Here is a 26,937-nt window from a genome sequence, read left to right on the forward strand (position 1 = left end):
TGAAACTACACGAGTACAACAGGAAGGATAAATTCAACAATGTTAACTCCAGTTAAGCATTTTTCACAAACGAACCAGAGCCTATGCACAACAGGAGACGTGCGAATAAAACCAAGGGCCAGGATCAGAAAAGCTTACTCCAGTGAGATGTGAACCCTCCTTTGAGGAAAGAAGGCTTGTCTTGAAGCAAGGGCTGCAATCTCCCTCAGCCAAGGAGTATATGCAAGTGCTTTTTAAAAGCTTCATCAGCAAAAGCTGCTAAAGGAACACACAACCCAGCTCTGAAGCCACAAGGCCAGACAGAATACAAGAGATCAAAGCCTCCAGTTGTCACTAACAGTGGTCTCTTCTACTAGAGACTCATCTTCAGGGGGTTTTTGTACCTAAATGCACCTAGGCACACTGTTTTTATCAGCTGCTCACAGTTTACGTCTGGGGCTTGCCTGGGTTTAATTGTTACCAGCTGGCACAAGTCATTAAGCCAAATCACCGAGTTGAAGAGCTGTGCAAATATAACAACATCTACTTTAGGGGACAAATCTTTTGAGTTGAAATGTTAGGCAGTCAGGTGTTGAGACAGCCTTTTAGCCTTATCCTTCTCCCAGCTCTACTAATTCAGCATAGTTATTTTCAAATAAAAACAAGGGTATGAGTGACCACAAACTAAAGCCAGAATTAAAGCCAATACACAATTCCAAGCCCTGACCAGGGGAGGAAGTGCGAGTCTAGGCATGACTATTGCATTCACTTCTACAGGAGAGGCTTCTGCCTCTGCAGAAGCCACAGGGGACCCCATCGGTCAAAGCACACTCCGATTCAGGACATTTTCCAAGAAAGTATTTCCACTGATATTTCCAGGAAACTGCCCTCCAAAAGTATTGCTCAACCTTTTGAGAAAAACTAACAGTTCTATTAACTTCACAAAACAGATTGTTTTTGATGTTGCTGATGTCCTTTTGGCTTCCCAAGAATGATTTTTGCTGCTGTTGTTTTTGTATAGTGAGCCGTGCAGATGTCATTTGCTGGCTTCCTTGTTGAGAGAAGCACAAGCTGTTGCACATAGAGTACAAGGGCTTAAAAAACTCCAACTTTAAGCCAAAGATCCTAATACCTAGAAGTTCACTATTAGTCCTATGCTTGTGTAATTTAAAACACGCTGTGTCCTCTCCAGTGTGCTTAACTTCAAAACAATCTGATTTGTAATATAGCTTATTTTCAGTTACTGTAATCACACCAGGTGCTCGTGTTCCCCTGTCGGACTTAGTCATCATTGTGCCACCAGGCACATGACTGGGGATGACGTTTGGGGCATGCAGGAGCAGAGATTCTTCCCTGGGGCTAGATTAGTTCAGTTTCTGTCCTGGCCAGTGCCAAATGTTTCGTAGGACACGGAGATAACGCACAACATGCCCTTGAGTTAGATTTCTTCTGGAGTTGTTACAGGTAATTTTGATTTAAATACTGAAGTAGAGGTTGAGAGGTTGAAAAGTGTTATATTATTATGTTATGATTAGCTACAATATTTTAGGCATGTATTATTAAGCATGTAAGTAACTGCATTGGAAATCTGCTCAGTTGTTGGGCCTCAGTGACTTTCAGAAGGAATGAGGTCTGTGATTTAACAGAACACTGCCTGAAAGCAGATTTTCTTTTCTGAGCATTTCTCACCTAAAACTTAATCGACATGTTATCTTATTTTTATGAGTTCCTCTGACCTAGCTTCTTTCTACTTTGCATTATTTTGTATTCTGGTACCACCCTTTTCAAACCTCTTTTCAAATTCATTTTTTTCCCCAGCTCTTTCTCAAATTTTCAAAATCCCTTGGCTTTTTTTAAGATGTCTCCTACTTGTACACTGTCATTTTAGAGATTACTTGATCACTGCTACACACAAGGCTGCAGATAAGGCAGCACCATTTATTCAAACAAATCCAGTATTTTAAAAGCTGTCCACCTTAACATCTGTTATGGATTGTCCCTCGAAATGTTTAAAACAATATTTTTAAACAGCTTGACTGCGTAATGTTGTTAATATCGTCTCCTTCTAAGACTCTGGTATTCTTTGAAAGAACTTGGGCTTTTTTTTTTCCAAGACTCACAAATTCTTTTAAAGTGTATAATCAAAACCAGTTTCATTCTCCTTTGCTCAGCAAAACAGTAGATATTTAGCAAGAATTATCACCTTCTGCTAATCTGCATTGTATAATCATGATTACATTTAAAAAAAATCTATTTCTCTGTAAACATTTTTTAAATAAAAACATTACTATTCATGTTTGCTTTCATAAAACCATAATAATTTTTTTCATTCAAGAGTGTATAATCAAGTACAGACGTTTAAACTGGGTCATTTTAACATTACTTAGTTTCTAACAGAAACTCCACTTACAAAAATGAAAATATTCGGTATAATGAACAAATAAACATTTTATCCCCTTCGAAGCTTTTTGATTGCACAAATAACACAGAATAAATATAAACATGAGGCCAGGGCAGCATTTTAAAGTGCAGAATTCCACTTGCCACATATGAATAATTCAAATAATGCTGCATAATGCATAGGCGATACTTACTAGCATTTCATTAATAATCAAAACCTAAAGTGACACAATGAGAACAACATATAACAGTAATTCAAATACATTCCATTTATAATAAATAAGTTATCATCTGAACATAGAGCACGGTAAGCATATTGTCCCAATAAGCAAGATTTCCACAAAATACCGTTTTATTTTCTTTGACTGAATGGTGTGCTAACATTGAACCCAAAGACACATTAAGAAACAAAAATCTCATCCACAATCTGGCAAGAGAACTAATTGGCAGTGACATCTGGAAACAGTTGTGTGCACATTTCTCCAGAGGTTTTATCTTAAGTCAGGAGCAGTGTGTCAGTTTACACTGACTGAAAATTATCCCTTTCTTTTCTTTCACTTATTCATCTCTCCTTAGTGTTTGGTTGCCTGTTGTTGTTGTTGTTTGGAAGAGGAAAGAAGAGGAAAGGAGGTTGCTTTAATTTGTCTTTAGCTACTAAGTTTAGTGACAATGAGCATGGAGGGGGAATAGTCCAAGTGCTGGCCTCCATTAACATTTTGGTTTGAGACAATAGTGCTGTTCTGAACTGAATTCTCAATCATCCTTCCTTCTTCAATATGCAGGGTGGCTTTGGTATGCAAGGATTAAGTTTATTTTAGAGGAAACTACACTGGAGGCCCAGCTGCATGCCAAATATGCTCCAGCCTCCCGAAGAGACATTAAGTATCCAAACGAATTATTTGACCTGCTTCAAACTGCATATGCAGAAGTGTCTTTTATCCAAGCAAGCAGACTATATGTAGTCTTAAGCTGCATATAGTGCAGATGTATGAGCCTCAGCATTAACAGCTTTCATCTACTCATCCTCCCATGCTGCACAAAGTTATCTTGGCAATCTACACATAACCAGAGTTACAAGCACCAAAACTTAACAGTGCCATCCTCAGTGACTTTCCCAAAATTGCTTCAGAGAAGCTGGGTTACTACATTCCCTGTATCTCCTAAAAACCTTAAAATTTCTGTGGCTAAGCCATTTTCCACTGAACAAACTTTTGGGACTACCTCAGAGAATTCCACTTCAGCCTTTTTTTCTGTCATTACAGTCTTTCTCTGTTCAATTCTATTTCAGTTGCTGCTGTTTAAAGTACCTCCTGGTTTACTTGTTATATTAATTCCTCCACTGGCTTCCTCTCACACCAAATTCAGGCTTCTTTCATTTACCCCCGAAGCACCTCAGCATTTAGCCTAACACTATCCATCTTGGTCATCCTTGGTCCTCCGGGTCTCAGGCACTGCAGGGTGGTGTGGGCAGCCCATAGCACTACCTGCAGACAGAGCTCCTCTGCCAGCTGAAGTTCTTAAAGTGGACTCTCCTTTTTTAAGTCTGAGCACTAGACAGTAGTAGAGGTAAAATCAGAAGGCTGAGTTCCTACCTTGTGCCTGAATTTAAGAAGAATCAAATTATTCATGATGCAGCCAACACTCAGACACAAAGCTCATTGGCAGCAGTTATCCTAGGGAGTCCCGTTATAACTGGGCCAGCAGTATAGTGTTGGACTTGTTAAAGTTTTTCTGAATTTCCAGTTTGCAAATAAGCAACACCTCCTTCCCTATGAATCTATTAAGAAGAAATGCTGAATCCCATTCTTAACAACACTACAAAATAGTAGGGAAACAACGAAGGCGGAGATAGTTAAGACTACCACTAAAATAAAAGCGTTGATTTAATTCATAGCTCCGGAAGTGAAGCTGAGCACAAACACATATTGCACACAAGGCTGTGTAATCTTTCTCTGCCTCAGAAAACATTCTTGTAGGAAAACCAAAGCTGAAAATCATGCAAATCTCTAAAAATAGTTTCAAACAGTAACTGGGAGGATTAAAATGTGTCTCACAAATCTTTGGCTTTGGAAAGTGAAATTTGGTCAGTTAAATTCCTGTCAAAATTCATGAGGAAATATACTCCCTGAATCAGGAAACCAAGTTAAAGAGCTGAAGATTCTATTTGCCAAGCAACTGTGCTACTGTGTAGGAGACCGGGACACATGAAAAACAAAATGTTTAAGAAAACACCCTGATGGAATGTGGAAAGCCTAATCATTAAGTCTTGACTCCTAAAGCCTTAGGAATCAATTGGACACAAAGGCTGTACTTCCAAAAACACATAGCATAGTACAGTGCCCTGTGATGACACCTGAGCTGGCTCTCCATGAGTGGTGTCTGCAAGCCAATAAATATCCTCTGCTCTTCAGCAGGGATACTCAGCTCCAGTAAAAGAAAGAAAGAAAGAAACAAACAAACAAACAAACAAAAACAAACAAAGAAACAAAACCCACAAAAAAAACCAAAATTAAACAAATGAAAAAAACAAAAACAAAAACACAAGGAAACAAAAAAACCCTACGCACACTGAAAAGACTGTACTGCTTTAAGTGCCCGAGCTAGCCTTTACACTTCTACTTGATGCTATACTGGCTCATGTATGCATAACCATATGGTATGTGAGCTCTGAAAATCCCCTTAAAATCAGAAAGTTATCAGCAACATTGGGCCAAGCACACTCTCAGAATGAGACAAGAAGTAAGACTTTGGTGCAGTGACCTCCCTTGTTTTGTGAACAGAGGAAAGTTCTGTGCCTTTATATGACCAGGCACTGTGATAGAAGTGTGAAACAAAGCTTAGTGAAATCAAAGGAGGTTGAAGCAGGCCTTAAAACCATATTCAATGCATGTTTGTAGTAACTCAATACAATGTTGTCTCAATTGATGCTGAAATTAAAGCTTACAACCTTTGTGTTGTGTTACAACATTAAAAAGCAGGGAAATAGGCTTTTTAAGAATGGAAATTGCACAGATTTTCAAAGCAAAAAGGGCACATTTTTTTACCTGGAATTGTACAGAGCTAGAATTTTGGTTGTCACATTGAAAGACACAGTAGATCACTTTAAAGCTGAGCTGCTTTTTCCAGCAAGGATTTCCGCCTCAAGCCAAAGGTGGTACTGGCCAGAAATAGCCCATTTCTCTTGGATTTTTTTTAAACCTACTCACTTCCCTTAGAGAAAGGAGAAGGGACATCATATCGTCCTGTCTGAGCAGTCAGGAGCAAACAAGCTTGGGAAGGTTCTGCAGGAGGCTGACCTAGATGAAGTAGTGCCTCTAGTCCAGAAAATCCTCTTAATTTTTTTGCCATCAAATAGCCCACTCAGATATCTTAGTGCCTGCTTCTGATTTAACACAAGATCCATTCAGCTGTGGTTCAGCTGAAGGTAATTCAATGCAGTGGGTAGGGAACTAGTGGAAGATCTAGATTTAGATGGAAAATCTGCAGAAATGCAGTTTCAGCTGTCAACATCATGGAATGATGCAGCCTTTCCACTCTCCTAGCCTACCTCCCTCTGACTAATGCCACATTTTTTATTTGGTTCTTCCACCAGTTCTCTTCTGTCTGACTGCGAACAACATATCTGAACTCTTTGATAAAAAGGACCCTTATTTATTCATAAATACACACTTCTTCTGTAATTTCTCTTTAAAAAAATGTTTTAAATGAGATAATTACTTTAAAAAAAGCACCTAAAGAAAACTGAAAAATGTTCTAAACGCCTCAAAATGTCAACAATTGTTCCATACTTGGTGATAATATTATGGAAATTGCATTCTGCCCTGTAATTAATTATCTTCAAAAATCAATTTACTAGCACTGGCTTTCTTTTAATTCAGATGCATTACAGACAATGAGAGTCTCATTACTCTTCGTAATACTTCCTACACTATTATTAAAAGGAACAGCAGGTGTCCTATTTAACTAAGGTATTTACCAAATCCCTTATCAATGCACACACATGATGTTTACAGATAAATTTAAATATTAATTTCCTCTAGAACTGTGACAATTCTGGTAAAGTAATTTTAGAAATATCTAAGAAAATTTCCAATGTTTGCAAATTTTGAAGCATGAAACAAAAATTATGTGTCATTCCTGATGATCAGGCACTGTGTTTAACCAACCTTTTCCAAATCAGATGCAGAAAGATCAGCAGAGCATTTGCAAAAAGGAAATGAATTTATACTGAACTTGAAAAAGGAACCACTTGCTTTCCAGCCACATACACTTCAGAAATATTCCGATCGTCACCTGAAACAACATGGTCAAAACAGAGATTTGCATATAAATCTATGCACTGATGTAATTAAAGAAAATTGTGCAATTCACAAAAATCAATTTTGGAATACATAATTTGCAGGGACCATTTCTAGGACTGAGGGAGTTTATTTGGAGAGAGATAGTCAGGGCTTCCACAAAGATCAGTGGATTTTGAGACTACCCATGGTTTTTTTGGCTAAATAAACATAGGATCCCACTGCTGCAATGGTGTAATGGGATTTCTATATGCTTAGTACATCCAAACCCTGAAAATATTATATATCTGCACAGAAAATTCATAGTTGCACATAGTTGCACCTGCCATAGTTGTACTAACTCAGGTACCAGGCAGCAGTAAAGCTGGATTGCCTCAGACAGCTTCTCAAAAAGGCAAAAGCCTAATGACAGAGTGACCCAAAAGTGGCCAGAACACCAGTTACATTGACATAGCAACATAATGGGCGGCACAGCTTTGGTCCAGATGATGGCCTACCAAGAATATCTATTCTTTTAGAGAGATTGGATTGTTTGCTTTGGGTTTTGTTTGGCTTAAAGACCACTTTTTTTTTTGTTTGGGAATGAAAAAAACACAATGGCAAATCGCCTGCAAAAGTCCTTCTGGGCTGAACTGGTTCTGAACTGGTGGTTAGCACATCAGTGTTACTTTCTGATTTAGCTCATATTGTAGATAAGGTTATGTGTGGCAATACACTGGACAAACTTGGTGCATGTGGTCATGTTAAACTGACTGTTTAACTATGTACCAAGGAACGAAAGTTAAACCACTTAATTCTTACTCATAATTTATAAACAAATGTAAATAAATATATATTTAATGTAAATAAATACTAACAAATAAAGACCTTTAATTTTATATTAAATGTAAATAAATATATTTAATTAATTTAAATTAGTATATATTTAATTATTTATAAATACATTTATTATTAGCCTCCACAATAATTTCGACAATTTTTGATGTTTCAAACAAGAAGATAATTTTACATGGGATGAGAATTGGAACATACCTAGATACAGGAACTTCTGGAGAGTGTCCTGTAAAAAAACGGGAGAGAACCAAATTCAGCCAGCCATAACTACTATCCCGGATCACACTTATAAGAAGCTTGAAAGAATTGATAAAAATAGTTTTCCTGAATATTCCTACTAACAGTAAAACTGAAATTTAATTTGCATGTTTTCTCATGAATTACTTTCAGTAAGGAGGCTGTATGTACCAGGAAGAAAATACTGCGCAAGTTTGACAGTATAAACAAATATATGCATAAAACACAATGCTTCCCCTTCCTAATTTTTAGAGTTCTCAAATTCATTTAGTTATTGAAAAATGAGACAAAACAATAAACATTTTTAAAGTCCTAAGAATTGATAGCTAAAATTTAAGACTTAAACTGGACTTTTTCCCCAGAACTATTTGAATTAGGGAAAAAGATTTTAAAATTAATGAATTTAATCTAATTGAGATCACTGAGGCTGAAACAGATTAAGGAACAATTATGTCACCACTTATGCCCACATTTCTAAGTAAATGGTGACATTCAGAATAGAGATGGCAATAGGGTCTGGTCACATCAGTAGATTCAAGTAACTGTTGTTCATTTCCTTTTTTAATCATAAAAGTTTTTTGTATGAGAAGGTGTGCCCATTGTATAATGCCAATACTGCTTATATGTTTGCATGAAAACTGTGCTTTCAACTCAGAATAGCTGTGTTGAATTTTTGCTTAAATTTGCAATAGCAGTGCAGCCTTTATCTAGGAGCAGGCTGTCATTTTTGAGCTTAAACTCAAAGTATTAATTAAAACTAAATTGCTTTTTCTTGGCTGCCATTTCTCACTTCAGATAGGTAACTCTAATTGTCTCCTTGGGCTAATAAAACATGCATTAAAAAAGTGTAACATGCATTTTTGCTCATGGGGATACGGGACTGTCACTGAGGACAGCAAGATTCTGAAAATAATCCCTACTCCTGAATCTTTTGGTTGAAATACAGACAGCAGCAGTGTAGTACACCTGATTCATGTTACTGGAGCAACTCTAAAGAGACTTATTCTGCCTATATCACAGACCTTCTCCACATCATTTCCACATTTTTGGATCATTAATTCAGTTCTGATTACCTCAAAATTATCAGCAGAGAACAAGTCAAAAGGGCTGTCTGAAGCCTTTGTGTTGATTAGCAGTGCATCAAATTCTTTCCCGACCTCAAAGTTTCCAATCACGTCGTCTAGTCCTAGAGCTGATTAAGAAAATAAGTTCACAAACAGGTCTTCAACACAAGCCTCCTTCCACCATGTGGAAGCACCTGAAAACTTACTTGAGATGTTCATAACAAAAAATACAAGACTTTATATGATTACAAGGAAAAACACGAAAGCAAATTGAACAGTGAATAGGTTACCATCTGAGTTCTTAAACAACTTCTCCCTAAAAACATGTATATCTTGGTGAATTTCTGAAGTGCATCTGTGAATGGTGAAAGAAATCCAAAAAACAATTCGAACATAACTTCACAATACATTAAAGATGTTTAAACTCCTCCAAATGGGGAAATATTTTTGACTGCCTACCACTTTTAACTAAATCAGTCGCATATTCCTTCAGGTTTGTGAGCAGAATGCAATTTTAAGATTAAACACAAGAGGGTGATACGTGTTCAGGAGTCTCAGCAAACCAAATCATTGCAACATAGAATTGCTCATTTAAATTTCTGCAAACCATACTTCTCCAGGCTACTGGAAGATTGTACAAGTAATTTATATTTTATTCTTGAAAGTGATTCAGTAAGGATCGTACAGCTCAAGATCAATACATAAAACAAACACATGACTAAGCAAACCTAAGAACCCAGATAAAACAAGCACAGGAGTAGCCAGGAAGGGAAACCAGACATGAGTTCAGGATTTTTATAAGTTTTCTTTTCCATATCTCAGCTAATTTATTTTCACCCTTGATGAGAACAGTATATATTGTGGGAAAAAAAAAAATCTCTGTTTTTGTCCCCTGTCAATTTTCTGTTTTCTCTGTTTCCCCATAACACCCTCCAGAAATTCCAATACAGTCTCAATAAGACCTTTTTGATGACATTTTAATTACATCTTTCAAACTTTCATTAATAACTCCCAAAGGCATTTTCTGACAACCACAAAAATGTTACATGGGAAAGACCGTAGCAGGTAATGTGTTCATTTCTGCTTATTGATGCAGTAATAATTTTTTACTTATGTGTGGATTTGCACTCTACTAAATAATGCAAGTTCCACTAAAATTTTGCTACTCGTGCAAATCAGAATGTTCATATCATTCATGACAAAGCACATCAGTGAATAACAGATACACCATATGACTATATTTTGTAGATGGAACTGTGTCTTAAACAACCACAGTGCACATCCTATTTAAACTTCATGCGTTTCTCTGACTGAGGACTGATTTGCATGAAATTTTGATTTGCTGGAAAGATGCTAGAAAGCTGCCTCACTGAGAGCTCAAAAAGCAGAAACAAAATCAGAAACTGATGACAAACAGGATGTACAATTTTATAGTAATTGCACAGCTTTTCCTTCTAAGTGTTGGTTGCTGAGAAAGCTGTCTTTCCAATTGATGTGATAAATATACAAGCACTATCGATAAATAAATCTAAGGATTTTTGCAAAGAAAATGTACAACCCTGAAAAATCATTAATATTCTATTATTAAACTCTCAACATCAATATGAATGCTCTTCTCTAATGAGCCTTGTATGGGCACAACAAACTGAAGGTTATCTCTGCCCAGCAGATACCATTTTAGACTTCACTCTAGCACTAGAAAATCTGTGAATTCAGCCACCTTTTAAAGACAAGGAGACATAACATCTAAAAAGAGCTGTAGGTCTCTGTGCACATCCTAAATAAATTTCTTCTTACCTTGGCTTCCTCCTAGAGTGGCTAGTTGAAAAGCTTCTTCAAGAGTTAGTCCTGTTTCATTCACTTTATTGATCTGAAGGCTATTAGATGCTATCATTGTTTTCCTGATGGCATCAAGCATAGAAGCTGAATATCCACCAGCAACATCTAGAAGGGATCAGATTCTTAGAAGCAAGCTTCTGTGAATAAATCTCTGGGTTAAATTTATATGAGCTTTAGTTAAATGTTATGAAGTAGCAGATGGGGTAAACATGGAAAGTTTACAGCTAAGCGAAGTCTCAATGTATAATTCCTAATAAAGGTGCTCTCACATACAAAGTCAGGTAAATAGAATACAACTCAGAATAACAGAAACCTGAAAACCTGTTGCTCAAGACCTGATTACTCTTACAACAGTAACAAAACTTTCTTCATTTATTCTTGGTTTTTTCCCAAACATGTTTGGACCAGTTCTAGATTTCAGTACTCTAGAAGTAATTAAAGAACAAAAAAACAAGCAAACCAACCAACCAACCAACCAAACAACCAAACAAAACACCCAACCACAAAACAGGTCTGTAAGTTGGAGACATGCTGACTTTTAAATATGAACAAGTAGGCATATTTTTTTTATCTCCCAATGGTTTCCAAAAGAAATAATTTTTACAGCAAACTACTAACCTGTGCCAAGGCCAAGCTTCACGTTGTGTTTCAGGACCTTTTTCACATTTAAGACGCCAGTGCGCAACCTGGATTGGAATAATACGTGTGTTATGTGTGATACACGCAGAGGAAGCTCAGGAAGAGAGGCACTGCAGAACAGTTTCATGACAAAGGCTCTCAGAATGAGTGCAACAGATCTGGTTTATTAAACTGAGATGGAGAATTTGTGTTCATACATCTGAAAGATGGGGTTTGATTACTAAAAATAAAGGCCTTTTTTTTCAGTTAATAAAACACAATTTTATAGTTATTTGTTGAAAATGAGCTCTCAGTATTCCTGTGAAAAAATCCAAATTTTTTCTAAAGTATATTCCAGGAGATGGGAGGTCATTTAAGGAGCTCCAGTAAGTCATCACAAACAAGATATTGTTTATGTTAAAGGAAAAAACTGACTGTTAACATTTAGCACAGCATACTGGCTGGATACCATACAGTATTGTATTTCTGCTTAATAGAAAGAAGACTGTATAGCCCATTGCCATTTCCCAAAAACATATGTATATTTGGGGGGATGTGAGATGGCCTGAATCTGTCATTGATAAAAAAGTCAAAAGAAATAAAGTTTAAAAAAATAAATTTATACATATTTATATATAAATATAAGTATATGACTATGCTGAAAGATCAAAAATTAGTCCAGGGCATACCACACAAAAGTGAAGCATGAATGGTCATGCTGAATTCGATGTGCCACTTCTGGCGGAATGGGGAATCATATAAATCACCCTGCAACTGTAGGCTAGACTCAGGTACTATGTGAACAGCAGCTTTATTTAATTGTACGCTTTTTTTTTTTCTTGTTTTTTGTTTTTTTTTTAACTTACGAAAAATTAGAATTGGGGCAATGTGAAATAGCAGCTCCACGAAGACTAAAAAGTTTCAGCTCTTCTTCAGAAAGATAACAAGCATGAGCCATCACCGTCTAAAGAAAAACAGAATCACCCATTTTACTCGGTATTGCATTTACTTCAGTGCCTGTGATTTTTGCTGCACTGCTTTTAATAGTCAAAAGGACACCAGTTACCATCAAGGGAAATTAATGAACTTCTTGAATGAAGCTCTTGAAATCAACAGGGGAGAACCTCTCATTAACTTTCTTCATTTATTATTTTAAGAAGATAGGGTGCTGACTCTTGTAGTGACTGCTGTGACCTGAGAGCTGCAAGGAACAAAAGCAAGAATTCCCCAGTTGCCTTAGCACTGTAGTAGCCTTATGATTTGTACTTTGTAGCTAACACAGAGATTAAGTACTGGGACTAGGAGTACACCAGATACAATGGAAGATGTATGTATTCTTGCCATTTTTCCCATTGTCTCTCCTGAGGTTTGCACCAGATAGATATATATCATCTGGAATATGCTTTAATTTAAATAATCTAATTGTTATGCAACTGACTACTGACCTTTCTTGACCTACACAGCTGACTTCAAAAGTGAGTTCACAAGCAGTATAGGCAAAACATAGAAGTATAGAATACTATTACTTAACAGGACATAAACCAAATAACTCCAGACAAATCTGCTTTAAATTATTCCATATGCCAAATGTCCATTCAAAGAGAAGAACAAGAGCTCTGTTAGGCCTTGCCATGTGCTGATAAAAGTGAGAAAGCACAGGGACTTTTTTCACTGAGCATCTCCTAAGAGCACTGTACCATTGCAGTCTCTACTCATAAATTTCAAATGCAACTAAAACTGCTGTGAGAATAGCCACATCTTAAGTCAAGGACATGCATATGGTACCTGCTGAACCATATGTCTGCCGATATGTGCTTTTTTTAAAAAAAAAAAGAAGGAAATATTTCAGCCACATGTCTGAAAATCTTACTTTCAAAACATTAAAAAAAAAAAATATGGTGTCTTAGTTTTGGTTGCTGGGGAGAGGGGAATGTCCTCTGTTTTGTTATGCTTGTCTTTAGTAGAATGCTGCCTCAGATAACAAGGATCCTGGCAGCAAAAGGCAGCAGTAACCCTGATTTTCAGTGACCATTTTCAGTGCTGTGCATATAAAAGTCTGATAGAATTAAGGCTAATGTTTTTGGAGCACGAATATTCTCTCTAGTACGCTGATGCAATGAATCAGAGCACATAGGACTGTGCAAGACAACAAAAGCTAATACTGTGTGCATAGTTAAGTAGTCTATATTGATTTCTCAGGTAAACATGACTGTAAATAAGTAATTTACTCGGGGGACATTTTCAAAGTCAGAAATGGGAGTTCAGTAGCTAATTCCCAAGGAGTTCCCAGCTGCCCCTTGTGCCTCTGAAAACTTTCTCCTAAAATTTCAAATAACTTTGACTGATGTTTAAGCATTCTGACTGTAGTTAGGCTGTTCATATTCACCCTTGCATGGGATCATGACTACCTAACAAATTGTGGCCTGGTGCTCCAACCTGTACTTGGTGTGGGCTGGTATCAGAATATCTTGTATTTAACTCATCAGCAAAAAGCTTTAATGAACTTCATCTCTTCAGGCAACTATGCCTCTCAATACTTGGTAAAATCAGCTGATGAGATGAGAGTGCTTTTGGAGAGCTGGAACATTAAAGTGTACCTGTCTGTATGTGAGGTTCACACAAAGAACAAAACAGGACAAGCAGCTTTTCTGGAGGAAACTGCCAAAAAATGAAGTTGATCCTACCATAACACCATAGAACAAATCCTGAGGCAAAATGAGTGTGTAAGAACACTGGATTACTGCCAAAGAATTACCAGCTCCTAAAACAGCAGCTTCTGATCCCACTGCCTCAATTCTCTTTGGAACCCTTGGAAAATGGATCATGGAGCATAAAATACTTTTATCACTCATTTCCCCTCAATGCTTAGGAAAAGTTTGGCTTCTTTAAAGTTCCAATAACTTGACCAACACCTGTGCAACAGAGAATAAAAAACCTATTTGCTTTCATCCAGATGTCACTGACCTTGACAAAATAATGCAAACTTTTCACGTAACTAAAGATAACCATCAAGTTCTCTAGAGGGATATATCTAAGCTAGGCTATGGAGGTTTTTATGCAGTTACCTTGCTAGTAAGCAGCTTGTTTTTATCATACAATTCAGTGTAATTTTGGTAGGCAGGAAACATGTTCTCCACAAGTTTGACTTCTTCTTCATTCTCACTTATGTGACTCTGCAATAAGAAAATATATAGCAATAAGTGCTTTAAATAGGATTCAAACTGACATCACAACATTTTGAGCAACCTATTGGTGTTAAACATATAAAGATAGAAACTAGCATTTATGAAAGCCTATAGTTAGATCTAGTCCTAGGGTTTCTCTTTTCATCAGAGAGGTCTCTGGGACACAAAAGAATAGCTTCATTTGTTCCTTTAAAAGTGGTATGAGATGGTTGGCTTGGATGGTCCATCCCAGTAGCTTGGTGACATAATGGTGCACTTGGTGTCTGGCAAACGTTAAAATAATAAATAACACATATGAATGTGAGGTAGAAGAGAGAACCAGCCTACCACAGAGTAGACTCTGGGATCAGGGCAACATACAGGTGGCTGCTACCTTTATCCTCAGATGGGCTGGTCTCAAATAAAATATGGCTACTCCCATTAGAGAATATATTTTCAAAATGTCCACTTCTTAATGGCAACGTATTCCTAATGTAGGATAGCTTTAAACAGTATATGTTTAGAACTGTGTAACCAAAAAGGTAACACCTTGAATTTTCAACAGACCTGTAAGCTTTAAAATATTTCTGCTTTAAATACACACGTCATGATACTGGAAATCCTACAGCTTGAGTAATTATTTTATTGAGTAATTCTTTTAAATGAGTAATTCTTTTAATGACTGAAATCTGCTCTGTACAGAGGCAGCAGAAAGCAGAGACAGATGTAGCAGCCTTGGGCTAGGGAAAGCAACTTTTAGCAATCCAAGGGCTGCTCTAACGTACGATACTGTGTGTTGGTCTCCTAGTGACCATGCGCTGGGGCTTGTTGAATTGTGCTTCCTTCCAGCTATGAGCCTTCTCATTTCCTGGCAGGTCACAGTGCTCTTGCAGAGTGCCATTAATAATTTCAGAGGAATTTAAAAGATAGGCTCCCAGGTAAGAATGTGGATTAAGTGTTTTGCTGAAATTACGAAAACTACTGGTCTGTATACTGTCTATCCAAACTATTTAACTTGTATACAGAGCTCTCAGAGCTTACCTGCACAAGGAGATCATGAGCCTGTGCTAAATCACCAAGTGCACACAGCAAATCTTCTGTGCAGGAAGGGCCAAAGCGGGGGGTTATTACAGGTTGCACTCTTGGATACTGAAAATATTAAAAAGACATGATTGGGCTTCTCCATCTATATATCAGCAAGCATAATTGAGAAAAGCATTTACTCAACAATTACATCTTGTCTCCATTGCTTCTTCCTTACTCCATCTTTGTCAACACAAATTAAGCCGTATAGTCATTTCCTCATTTTTATTAGAAATTTCACCACACAAATAATCAGGTTTTTTTCTGAAAACAGCTTTAATGAATCTTAGTAAATAAGTTATTTTCATTAGAACTCTTTCATCAAGTTACGGAGTTTACTAGACTTCAGGAGAAGCACTGGATGCTTTTTCATATTTGCTGATAGTCCAATATGCATTAGGAGAAATAAATCACATTAATGACCAGACCTTTTCCAAGTCCCACTTATGTGAATATCAAAGATGTAATGATGCAAAACTGCAGAGTTCTGTAAAACCAAAGCCTTTTTCTTGTTAATCTTCTTTTTTCTTGTTAATCTTCTCCACTCATGACAGCAACAAGCTGTCCCTGTATTCCCTGGATAGAAGTATCAGTAGGAAACAGCAGGGAAGACACCAAGACTAGAGCTACAGATGTTTACTTTACACCTTGCTCTTCTGGATTGAATTTTTATTAAAAAATAGAGTAGGGCATTTCAACTCTGCTTTCAGTCACAGGCAATATCTGTGCATGTGGCACCACTGGAAGACAGCATACAATAACTTGGTTTGCAGTCACATACCATCTCGCAGATAGAAGGAGGTCAGGACTTCTGCAGATTAGCCAATTTACTCTACTAATACATGTGATTTAGGTATTAAATTCTAGGCATCTGCTTTTTGAATATTTTGAGATACAAATGTCAAAAAATAAAGCCATGGGAAATAAAATGCTGATAAGAAAAGCAGCCCTGCTCATCATATTGGAGCGTAAATCTTTATTTTTCCTCAGGAATGTAAACCTGAATTTCTTTACAAATGCACTTGAAGACATGTGCTGACCAAAAATAATAATTTGGTAATGGATGTGTAATTGTAGTGTAAAAGCACTCATTTATGCTGGTGAGGACTTCTTTTACTGGTCCATTTATATACCAGAGAGTGATTGACCGACTTCCACTTGTCTTTCACAGAAAATTGTCATTTCTAGGAAGCCAAATATTTTAAAGTCAATAGAGAACACACACAGAACATCATTCTGCTGTGCCATGATCACACAAAACTGAACTTAGTCTGCTCCAAGTCCATGTCTCAACAACATGGCCAACAGAACATTTTTCAGACTGATGGTATCTGGCTGCTACACAGAAAGATGTATATTTATTCATTTGTCACTAAGCCAACAGAGTTTGTCAGCGGGACTAACTATTTCATATATTCACACAGCATTTTCTGAATACAGAAGTGAATACAAAGGAGAACTCTACTTACTTTCTTTTCCAGTAGTTCTTTAACAAACCTGAAAAAGCATAGAAAAAATATGTTATAAATTTGTCATCTGTGTTAGGAATTATGAAAAATACAGAAAATATTTACTTAGATACTCTATTAAGCATAGCTTTTCACAGAAAGTTGGGCCAGATTCTCAGATGAAATTTTTAAAAAGCAACACAATGGAGTCGGGATAGTTACACAAATCTATGCTAGTTGTGAATTTGACCCTGAATATGCAGATTTTTTTTCATTTGCAATAATTAATGTTACACCCACAGTAATTGCTTGGAGTTCTCCCTGAAAAGCCAATACATATTACATTAGCTTCATTGAAAACATCATTTTAAACTACAGCTGCAACATTAGAGGAAGAAAAAAAGCTTGTATTTGTCCATCCATGAATTCAAATTACAGCATTAAATATAATCTATTATTTAAAGTCCTATTTTTAAAAGATACTGCAGTATTTCATACATCAGTTACAGTAGTTGCATACCTCATTCAATCAAAGGACCCTTGATTTCCTGGAAATGTTTATTATGTTATTAATGTTAGTGTATAGATTGTTAGTGTATAGTGTTAGTGTATAGATTAACGTTAGTGTATAGATTGCCTACCTCATGGAAAATACAGTATAGATTTACTTACTTTGTTTAATAAAAGAAACCACCTCAGGGACCTCTATAAAAAAACCTCAAGCATTCAATATGAATAACGCAGGTAACCAAATAAAACTTCTTCTGACTTTTCAAGGAAGAAACTCTTTGAAAACTCATATGCACACTTCATGCAAAGTATTTCTGAAAGCCAGTGTGAGATGGGTTCTGGACAGGATCTCTGTGAATTTTTATGTCATAGTTTATATTCAGAAAAAGCCATTGTTTTGGTCGCAAGAAACATCGAATCAAATTTCATCAAAATTTCATCAAATTTCCATCTTCAGATGGAAAATAAAATAATGCTAGAGGCTAGATTCACAACACGAAAGCTGGTGCTAGATCATCACCTGGAAGTGAGAGATCTAAGCTGAACTTCTGCAATGACCAAAGGAGTTTGAGCTCACCATTGTCTACCTTTGAGAGACATAATGCAATGTAAATTAGGTGTCATCTGTCTGTCTCCCCTCTTATTGTTTCACCTGATAGAATAAAATATTCACTGGAGCAGAAACTGTTACACGAGTATAACTCTCAGGCGATAATCCAAAACCTCCAGATAGCTGTTTTCTTTCTTTGTCACATCCTTTGAACAGCGTCAGCACTGTTTCAAAACTGAAATACCTTGCTCAAAACAGCTTATGCCTTGTTGGCTTATGTACTTCCCCATAAGGAAAGAAGCTCAGGTTCAAACCACTGTCTTCTGTAGCAGAACAGATCTGAGCGCAAGTCCTCTTGACTTCCCAGGTGACTACAACTGTTAGTAGCATACAACATATTCTAGATTTCAGTTTACTAACTTTTTGTTCAATTTTCTTTGCAGAAGAAGGGTAGATTCAAATTCTTAACAGGAATTTAGACTTAATATATGAAGCACTTGGAAATTTTTTATTCTTTCCATGCACACAACATAACTACTTCCATAGGTTAATTGTAAAGAACTGAAATCAGTGTAATACATTTTCTGACAGTGTGACACCTTTCTTAGTTTTGTTGTGTTCGGGGGGGGTTGGTTTTTGTTTGTTTGTTTAAAAAAAATATTGCATTCTTAAAATAAGAGCTTTTTCATCCCTCTGCTATTATATGGCTGAGATTCAGGCCTGATGAGGTAAGTGCTCCTGATCCATGCTGACAAGCACACAGCTCTTATCCAAAGTAGGCATACATTTGTTATTAACACAATCACATTAAACTGGAGTTGGAGGCACAAGATAGGTATTTAAAATAAAGATATTTAGATAGTTCTAAAGCTTTGAAAAATATCGGAACTGGAAGTTCTGGCACATTCAGGCCCATTCAGCAGAACTCACGCTGTGTTATGAAAACTGGGGATTTATGTGAAGGAAAACAGATGGTAGTAGAGAACAAACAACTTACACTACGTGTTTTAAAAATATATGTAAACATAAACATCATTAGAGTCCCTGATCATTTCTAACTTTTACTGGCATTCTTCTAGCATGATTTGCAAAAATAAGGTAGCAACTTCATGCAAGTTCCATAAAATGTTTATATTACGCTTTGGTATTTTTTGGCATGATATTTGAAACATTTATACAAGTGAATAAACAATCCCATGAGAAAAGCTGTATGTCTGCTTAAGCACTTTCTGAGCATGGATGCAGAAGACAAGGGAAAGCTACGACAGCAGTCTGACATGCTCTCCCCTTGAGTCCCCTCCATCAAGTACATTGCCGTGATTGATTCTCCTTCACTCAGCTGCAAGTTGGAGTGACTTCACCAGTGCTATGCTGTAGGAGAGGAGAACCACAGTATGTTTGAAATGGGGTATATGAAAGCTGACTCCTACAACTTGAATAAAGCTTTATCCTAAATGGGGGAAGGAACTAGCTCAGAAGTTAATAGTGGTGAAGGAACCAATTGTCACACCACCCTGACAGGTCACATCACCTCCACAGGCAGAGCTGTGAAGGGAAAAGAGAAGGCAGAAAATAGACAACAACATACACGTATCCTCTCCAAGCCCTAGAGCTGCAGCTTCTCCCTTTCCTTGCCAGAGCTAGAGAGAAAATGCTTGGGCTGTGCAGAAACTGGGTACACAGAAATTGCCATAAATGTAGGAAACAATATTGTTGGAAGAAAAAAAACCTGTTCCTAATACATTTACACCTGTAAGTTCTTAGTTAGTTTGACATTCACTTTTCAGATGTATGAAAAAGTCTTCTTTCTAAAGGTTGTGCCCTCAACTTAATCACCTTACCTTTCTGTCTCGTGGACAGACTCAGCAGTAATCTCTTTGTATTGTGGCACACTGTCATTCATATCCATGCAGACTTTTCCAACAAATGCTCGTTGACCAAATTTATCTGTTGAGATGCATAAGAATATAAAACTCAGAATCAATGGTTATCAAAAACTGCTATCAAAGCCTGTACTGAAATCAAAATAGCAATTTACACCCCAGCCAGCTTCACTTCAGATGACCAGAATTTATGCTCTTTTCTTAGCTTTAATTTGGAACCATTGATGTGACTTTTAAGGCTAAAAAGGAAAGAGAAAAAACAAACAAACAAACAAAACCGAACATTAGAATATGAGTTCTCCTCTTCCACATTAGTACCCAACTTTATAAAAGTTATAATTGAGGACTAGATTACTGTAGTTTAACCATAACTAGAATTCACATGGTAGCACATGAAGAAGACTGCTGTGAAGTAGAGCACAAGAAACACAAGTATCAAAGTACAGTAACTGTAGCAGATTATTACCCTGAGCTGAGAAAAAGCATAAAGATCTCAGCAAACTGTCTCTCCTTAAGAGAAATTAATCAGGTTCCAAAATGCTTCTCATGTTGGATGGAGAAAATTACCAGAGCTATTCCTAGAGAAATATTTATTGAGATTTATTGTTGCTAGGACTCAGAACTCATGTGTAAGTCTTAAAAGGGATGTAGATAATATTAAATCCTAAGCTTTTAAATGTGTTTCCTCATAAGACATCTTTTGCATGTTTTTACTGTCTGAGATGTTGAACACAATGGCTTCAAAGTTTTGGGTTTTCCTACCAAATCAGAAAGACTAGGGAATTTTTAATGGAAACTGAGATCCCCATTAAATTACTGTGCTTTAGGAGCTGGCTGAGCCTTGAGAAATCCTGCCAGAATAACATCGCTTTCCAACAGCAGGCTCTTGTAATGGTGAACAGAAAGGAGGGATAAGATACTGACGCAAGTCCCACTGTTCGGATTTTGGAGGGAGTGTGTGGAGATTTTTGATGTTGGTTCTCAACTCAAACTTCAGAACATGACAAAATTAATGTACTGACCGCACCTCTTGTCATTCAGCCCTTTAATCCTCAAACAGCAAAAAGCTGGAAAAAGCAGAGACCTGCAGATGGAGGATAACTCCAGCAGACCTAATTCAGGCTCATCCAGCAGCTGATTTGGGAATGAAGAGACTAGCAGAACACAAGGGTAGGAAAGAGGTGGGTAAGGGAACAAGTGTAACTAGGGTGGATTTTGGGGACAACAGATACAATGAATCAAAAACCAGATTAATAGAAAGACAGATCCCTAGCTAGCATAACACTTCCAAGCTCTCTTTCCTTCAACTAACACGGTCTCCACAAACCTCCTTCAAGACTCACTCTGTTAGTCTTACCTATAATTTCAGCAAGAAGAAGAGAAGTATCTGTGTAAATTGTTGCAAAGTAGCAAGCTGTAGTCGTGCCATTCTTTAGGGTTCGTCTCTGTAAAAAGAAACCAGTTTTTACTGTCTGGAAAAAAAAATAGCTAAGCTGCCAAAATGCAGAACAGGCAGTCTGATTTCAAACTGTGAGTACATTTAGTTATCGTGAAATTGTGCAGTAAAGTGGGAAGGAAAAATATAGGTTTTTAATTTCATAATAGCTTTTTTAAGTCTCAGTGTTAAAAATTTAAAATTTCCTTTTCTAAATTCATACAGGATTTTAACAATGGCTAAACCCACAGAAATCAGTCTATATTTCCTTCACTCAAACTGGAAATAAATTCTGACTTGTGTCTAACTTGAATTATATTTAGAAATACATATATATTTATGTTATTTCCTAGTTTTGAAAGGTTCTCCAATTTTCACAGTGAAGCACTGCTTATCTAATGCTAGCAAAGCAAGGCTTTTGCAAAAAAGTAGTGAGTTTCATTTGTCCACCTGGTGTGGCTGGGAAAAACAGTCAGGCTTCCATGTATAAAAAACCTTTGCTATCCCTGAATAGAAAATAAAAAACTCTAAGGTAAAAGGAAACTGAGAACAACTGCTCAGAGTGCAATTAAATTATTTATTTAATTATACCATCTGAAAGGAGAGGGTGGTGGAGACCTGTTCATCTTACTTTTGAAGGAGATAACAGTAAACGAAGAACCATTTAAAATGACTTCAAGTTATGACGAAATTTATAGCTTCACTTGATCTTGGTACTAATGCATACTATGTTGACTAACCATCCAACATACAGGTTTAAAGTACATTTTTGGATTTTGGCTACAATGTAGTTCAATATTTTTTTTGTTTTAATGAGACAGAAGGTAAGATATCAATGCAACTTTTGGAAATGTCTAGAGCTAATTATTTGACAAACATGAAGCCAGGCTGTCTTTTTCATACTGTATTCAAATTGAAGCCAATAATTAAGAAAATGTCTTTAAGGGTTCCTAAAATTAGTCTCAAAAACAACAATGTCATTACTGAGACAAACTAGCTTTGTCTTTCTTAGCTTTTAAAACACCAAATTCTCTATTTCTGTATTCCTAACATCATTGATAAATGAAATCTAAAAACATTTTGTTCCCAAAACATCAGCATGAAGAACTGGCTTTCCTGAAATTTGAAAGACCAGACAAGGTTCCAGGTAAAAACTGGCAAATTTCACCTACTTTCTTTCTTTTACCAAGTGCAGAAAGTGTTTATGGGAAACAGAATTTCCTTTTGAAGAAAATCATTATGATTTCATTACAATTCCAAAAGTTTAAAGATGCATATGAAACAATATCTGTTCCCTGCAAATTTAGTCCTGTTTCTAACAGTTGAAGATTATCAGCCGCATCAAACACTGCAGAGGAATGGGTATTCTGTAGCATTAGAGGCTGAAGATGTTCTCCTGACCTTGTCCTGTTTGATACATACAGCCTAACAATTGTGTTAATGCTCCCACAACAAACTTCTGTCTCTCACTGGCAGTTCTTTTCCAGGCGATGTTATTAAACACCTTGCACAATGAGAACTATATCTGTGCTGCTGTCACCCAATCCAAACTGATGGAGACAGTACGTTGAGGCACACAGCTAGAGGGTGAGATCATCTTTATGTTTTATGTAGCTGAAGTTATGCGTGCCTGTCACTAGAGTTTATGACCAAGCTGCTCCTACATGTTTTTGTTATGACAGATGGCAGAAAGTTTTTTTTTTTCTAATTTGTGTCACAAGGACAGCAGAACTATTTATTTCAGAGTCACTATGTTATTATTTTGATAACACATGTTGTCACAGTATCAGACAAATGCAAGGAAACTTATGCTGGTCAAATAATTTAATCTGTTGAAGATATTTCAGTGCACATATTAAAGGATGCATTTCAGTTATGGGACAGAATAATTACTCTGCAAGATGGCCTAGCTGCTTATTGCTCATCAAGTGGAATTTGACTTTAAAGGCTTAATATTTTACAGAACCAGTCTAGGTCAAACACAGCCTCTCTCTGTGCCACAACACCATTGTCACATTTCATGCAAAGGCCCTGCAGTGAAAGATATTCCTGCTACAAGGACATCAGCTGTAGAAATGTCTTCCTTAATTACTGCAAAACACCCCAGATTTGTTGTCTGTGAGAAGCATTTTCTTTTTCATGCAGTCTTTGCAGAAGATATTTTCATAACACAGACTGTTTGTGCAATAAAGCAAACATCTTCTGATGTTTTTTCTTTTTTTTTTGTTTTTAATTATGCTTGATTATTTCTCCATTGAGGCTGTCAGTACCTGCTGGCTATACTAGCTCTGAGAGTACTCCTAAATGTTGGTCATCATACTCGGATATTAAAAAAGACGATAATCAAGTGGGTTGTTAACCATGAGATCGAATTGTCTTACCAGCAACAACAGAACAAGGCTGGAACTAGAAGGGGACAATCTCAGCTGGCAATTAGAACTGTGGCTGTACCGTTAGTTTTATCTGGTTTTCATTAGTTTAAAACATGCTTTACTACTTCTGCTGACCTTCTGAAAACATACATGTATTTCACAAATATGAATGTCATCAAGTAGTTAAATGACATTTGCAGTACTTACAACAACTCTGGTGTACACTTCTTCTGCAAAATCACTGTCTTTGTATTTGGCTTCTGTTGGGAAAGTGTAGGTAGTCAACCACTGCAAAAGAGGTAGATCTACTCTCGTACCAGTAAATGAATACTGAGGGGCATGAATGTGTGTATCAACCATTCCTGGCATGAAGAATTCACTAGGTAAAAAAAAGAAAATTATAATAGTCTAAGATGTCACATTTTTTTCTACAGTAAGTAGTTTTGCTTTAAGCCATATGTTTGAGTAAAATCCACCAGAGCAAACAGCAAGCACATATTAACATTCCTCTTTCAGCATCAGCCTGTCAACTCCTACTATACTTCTACTCATACTCCTTTTACAATATGAAGCAGCTGAATGATAACTTTTACACAGACATAAACAGCTAACTGAGAGAAGAACAATATAGGAGCTTGAAAAATCCAACTATCTTGGATATTTACCCAGACTAAATACCAACAAATAAAGCCAAACCAACTTTGTAATAACTAAAATTACTTCAGTGTAGAACCCACCTGAAAATGAGAAGATTTGGGCACAGTACTGCTTCCTAGCACGGAAATATTTGGAATGCCTCTATCTGTCAGTCCATTAGATGTACAAAGCTGCAACTTTCTACATCCCAGTTTTCCTCTACATTTTATATGTATGTATGTATATATGCAATCAATTAATTTGAAAGGCTAATGTAAGAACAGTCATTGTGTGTATAAATGCAGACACAGACACTGGTGAAAAAAAAAATCTGCTTGATATCTTGACAAGAAAGGCATTGTTATGATGGAACTGTAATATTGTTTGTTGTCATACAGTGTTCATGCAATAACAGGGATTAATATATCCACAGCACTGAGAAGTTGTATAATTATTTTAGTTTGTTCTGGAACTCCATGCAGTATAAAATTTCTCTCACTCCTCTTCCATTCTCCCTCACTACTGAATGAACAGTGATTTCACCTCGTCATTATTCCCCTTCGTCCTGTTTTCCTACATGCTAGAAATACTGAAAGATCTTTCTCAATCTGATCCATATTCCCAGAACCTTCCATTTTCCCCAGGCTATTTCAAGTGAAGAAAAACTCTTATGACTCGTATGATTAGCCTTCCAACAAAGCACACAGACTTTTTAACAAATGAGTGCTAAAACCATGCTGCAGCACTAGATTCTAAGCCACAAATCATTTACAGTTGTGCTACTGCATGCAAAGCATAGTGGGTGCAATCCAAAACTACTTCACCAGGAAGGTGGGGGATTTCACTAGCTGAAAACAAAAGAAATGCTCTACTTGTAGTACATTTAGAAATCCAAGGTTCTGTGTTTAGAAGGTCTAAATCTTCTAATTTTGTAAGTTTTATTAGGGAGCATGTCAAAGCCCAAGCAATTGAATTGCAGTGTTAGTGTTACCTACATTACTTATTCCAGGGTTTCGAGCTAGTTAGGCCCACTGTTGACAAAACCAATATAAAATGCAATCTCAAGAAAGAACGTCATTTACTTCTGCAGGTACAGAAGAGCTAAGTACAGCATATTGTTTTGTGCAGTGTAAATCAGCCAGCACAATTCAGCCATTGCCGCAGTCCCAAACCAAGGAATGCAAAAAGCACACAGATCATCCACCCTCCAAATCCAGAATGCAGGTAGCTCTTGGGTTAAGAGCTCTCACAGAGCTGAAAGGAAGTTTTGCCCATGAGACTGGATTTAATGTGGTCCCTGCTTAAATCCATTCACTGAAACTCACATTACTTCACTTGGAGAATAAACTGTATTTGCTGAAAGTAACCTAAACAAAACACATACTGGTTACTCAGTTCTCTTATGTCAGACGTTTTGAATCCCCACTTCTTAGCCAGTTGCTCTTGCTGATCACTTTGTTCCAAAAACACAATCTAAAAGAAAGAAATCATAGTTAGGTACTTTAAATCCGTCTCTCTCATCAGTTTTACATAAAGGCAAAACAAGTCATATCTTAAAAGAATTTTACAAAGGTGAGAGGTTTGCATTGAAATATTAATACTTGTTCTTCCTGATTATCAAGCACGATTTTGAAATACCTAGTCACAGTTCTGTGAATTACCACACCCATCTCATAGCTTCTAAGAAAACAAGTCATCCTCAAGTAATACACAGGCAGAACCTCACAGGCTCTAGTGTTCACTACAATTTCTGTAACATGCCACCATGCCAGCAGTAAGGTCATTCATTGTGAAGGTGTGCGACGGCCTTATGGGAATGCAATTACAGTATGCAAAACCGGAGGGGTTAAATTAATTGCTTTGCCTAGGACTGACTGGCACTGAGCTAAGTATTTTCCGATTTTCTGCTCATGTCATTAATTGTTGTGGTTTTGGTTTCTTTGTATTTTTAAGTGCCTAGGAAGAAGAAAGAAACTGAGAGAAAAAATGCAGAACATCTTTTCAGTTTCCAGAAAAGACTAAAAGCTTGCCTAAGGTCTTTGTTTGTTGGGGAAAAAACCCTGCAATATGGAGCCTAACTCCCCATTTGAATCCTAGATGACATCGACTCTATTGCTGCTGAGTTTCTGCTGCCAAGTCAAAATTTTAGCACTATTTCTGTTAATTTTTAAATTTCATGGTATTTTAATCTACAACATGACTCTTGGCAGCTAAATTCTCAACTCTTTAATTCTCTGGTCTGGCAATACTAGGCATGACAACTCTTCAAGAAACAAGGAGCAGGGGGAGAGTCTAGGAACTGCAGTGCCTGCTGCGAGCTCCAGGATGGAAGTTTCCACGACACTTGACAGAGCAGAGGGACCCTGCCATCACTCCACTCTGTCTGTCCTGGGCTTTGAGCAGCTCTTGACTAACCACAGCTTCTGCCAGAAACCACCTCATGGTCTTCTAACCCCTTTGATATAAAAGCTTATTCCTCTAAATTCAAGGGAGTAATCTTATTGCTATCAGCGTCCTTCTCCTCCTGTGAAGATTCCCACGCTGAGGGCCTGTATCACCCTCATGACAGCAGTTTCTAAGGCAGCAA

At 37.0% G+C, this 26,937-nt stretch overlaps 1 protein-coding gene and 1 long non-coding RNA gene across 3 annotated transcripts in view; one reads left to right on the plus strand and one right to left on the minus strand.

Annotated features, from left to right (window-relative positions):
• Window positions 1–1,383: 1,383 nt before the first annotated feature.
• LOC309451069 lies at window positions 1,384–26,832 on the plus strand. Of its 2 annotated transcripts, XR_014186174.1 has the most exons (4): window positions 1,384–1,443; window positions 20,949–21,088; window positions 22,830–22,929; window positions 26,603–26,832. It is a non-coding gene; the product is annotated as an uncharacterized lncRNA (long non-coding RNA). The 2 variants fall into 2 exon arrangements; XR_014186175.1 differs by lacking the exon at window positions 20,949–21,088 and having other exon boundaries at window positions 1,388–1,443.
• The window catches only part of GDA (guanine deaminase), a gene marked incomplete at its 5' end in the record, with an annotated part of 31,494 nt that continues 5,996 nt past the window's right edge, over window positions 1,440–26,937 (minus strand). The window contains 13 exon segments of the mRNA XM_082074506.1: window positions 1,440–6,672; window positions 7,710–7,737; window positions 8,822–8,940; window positions 10,610–10,756; window positions 11,270–11,337; window positions 12,136–12,233; window positions 14,335–14,442; window positions 15,475–15,582; window positions 16,986–17,013; window positions 19,866–19,971; window positions 21,265–21,352; window positions 23,922–24,093; window positions 25,735–25,823. Of these exon segments, the coding sequence (XP_081930632.1) occupies window positions 6,602–6,672; window positions 7,710–7,737; window positions 8,822–8,940; window positions 10,610–10,756; window positions 11,270–11,337; window positions 12,136–12,233; window positions 14,335–14,442; window positions 15,475–15,582; window positions 16,986–17,013; window positions 19,866–19,971; window positions 21,265–21,352; window positions 23,922–24,093; window positions 25,735–25,823 (1,230 nt within the window). The 3' untranslated portion in view covers window positions 1,440–6,601.

The sequence above is a fragment of the Streptopelia decaocto genome, assembly GCF_964273445.1.
Source record: "Streptopelia decaocto genome assembly, chromosome: Z".
Classification (NCBI taxonomy): domain Eukaryota; kingdom Metazoa; phylum Chordata; class Aves; order Columbiformes; family Columbidae; genus Streptopelia; species Streptopelia decaocto.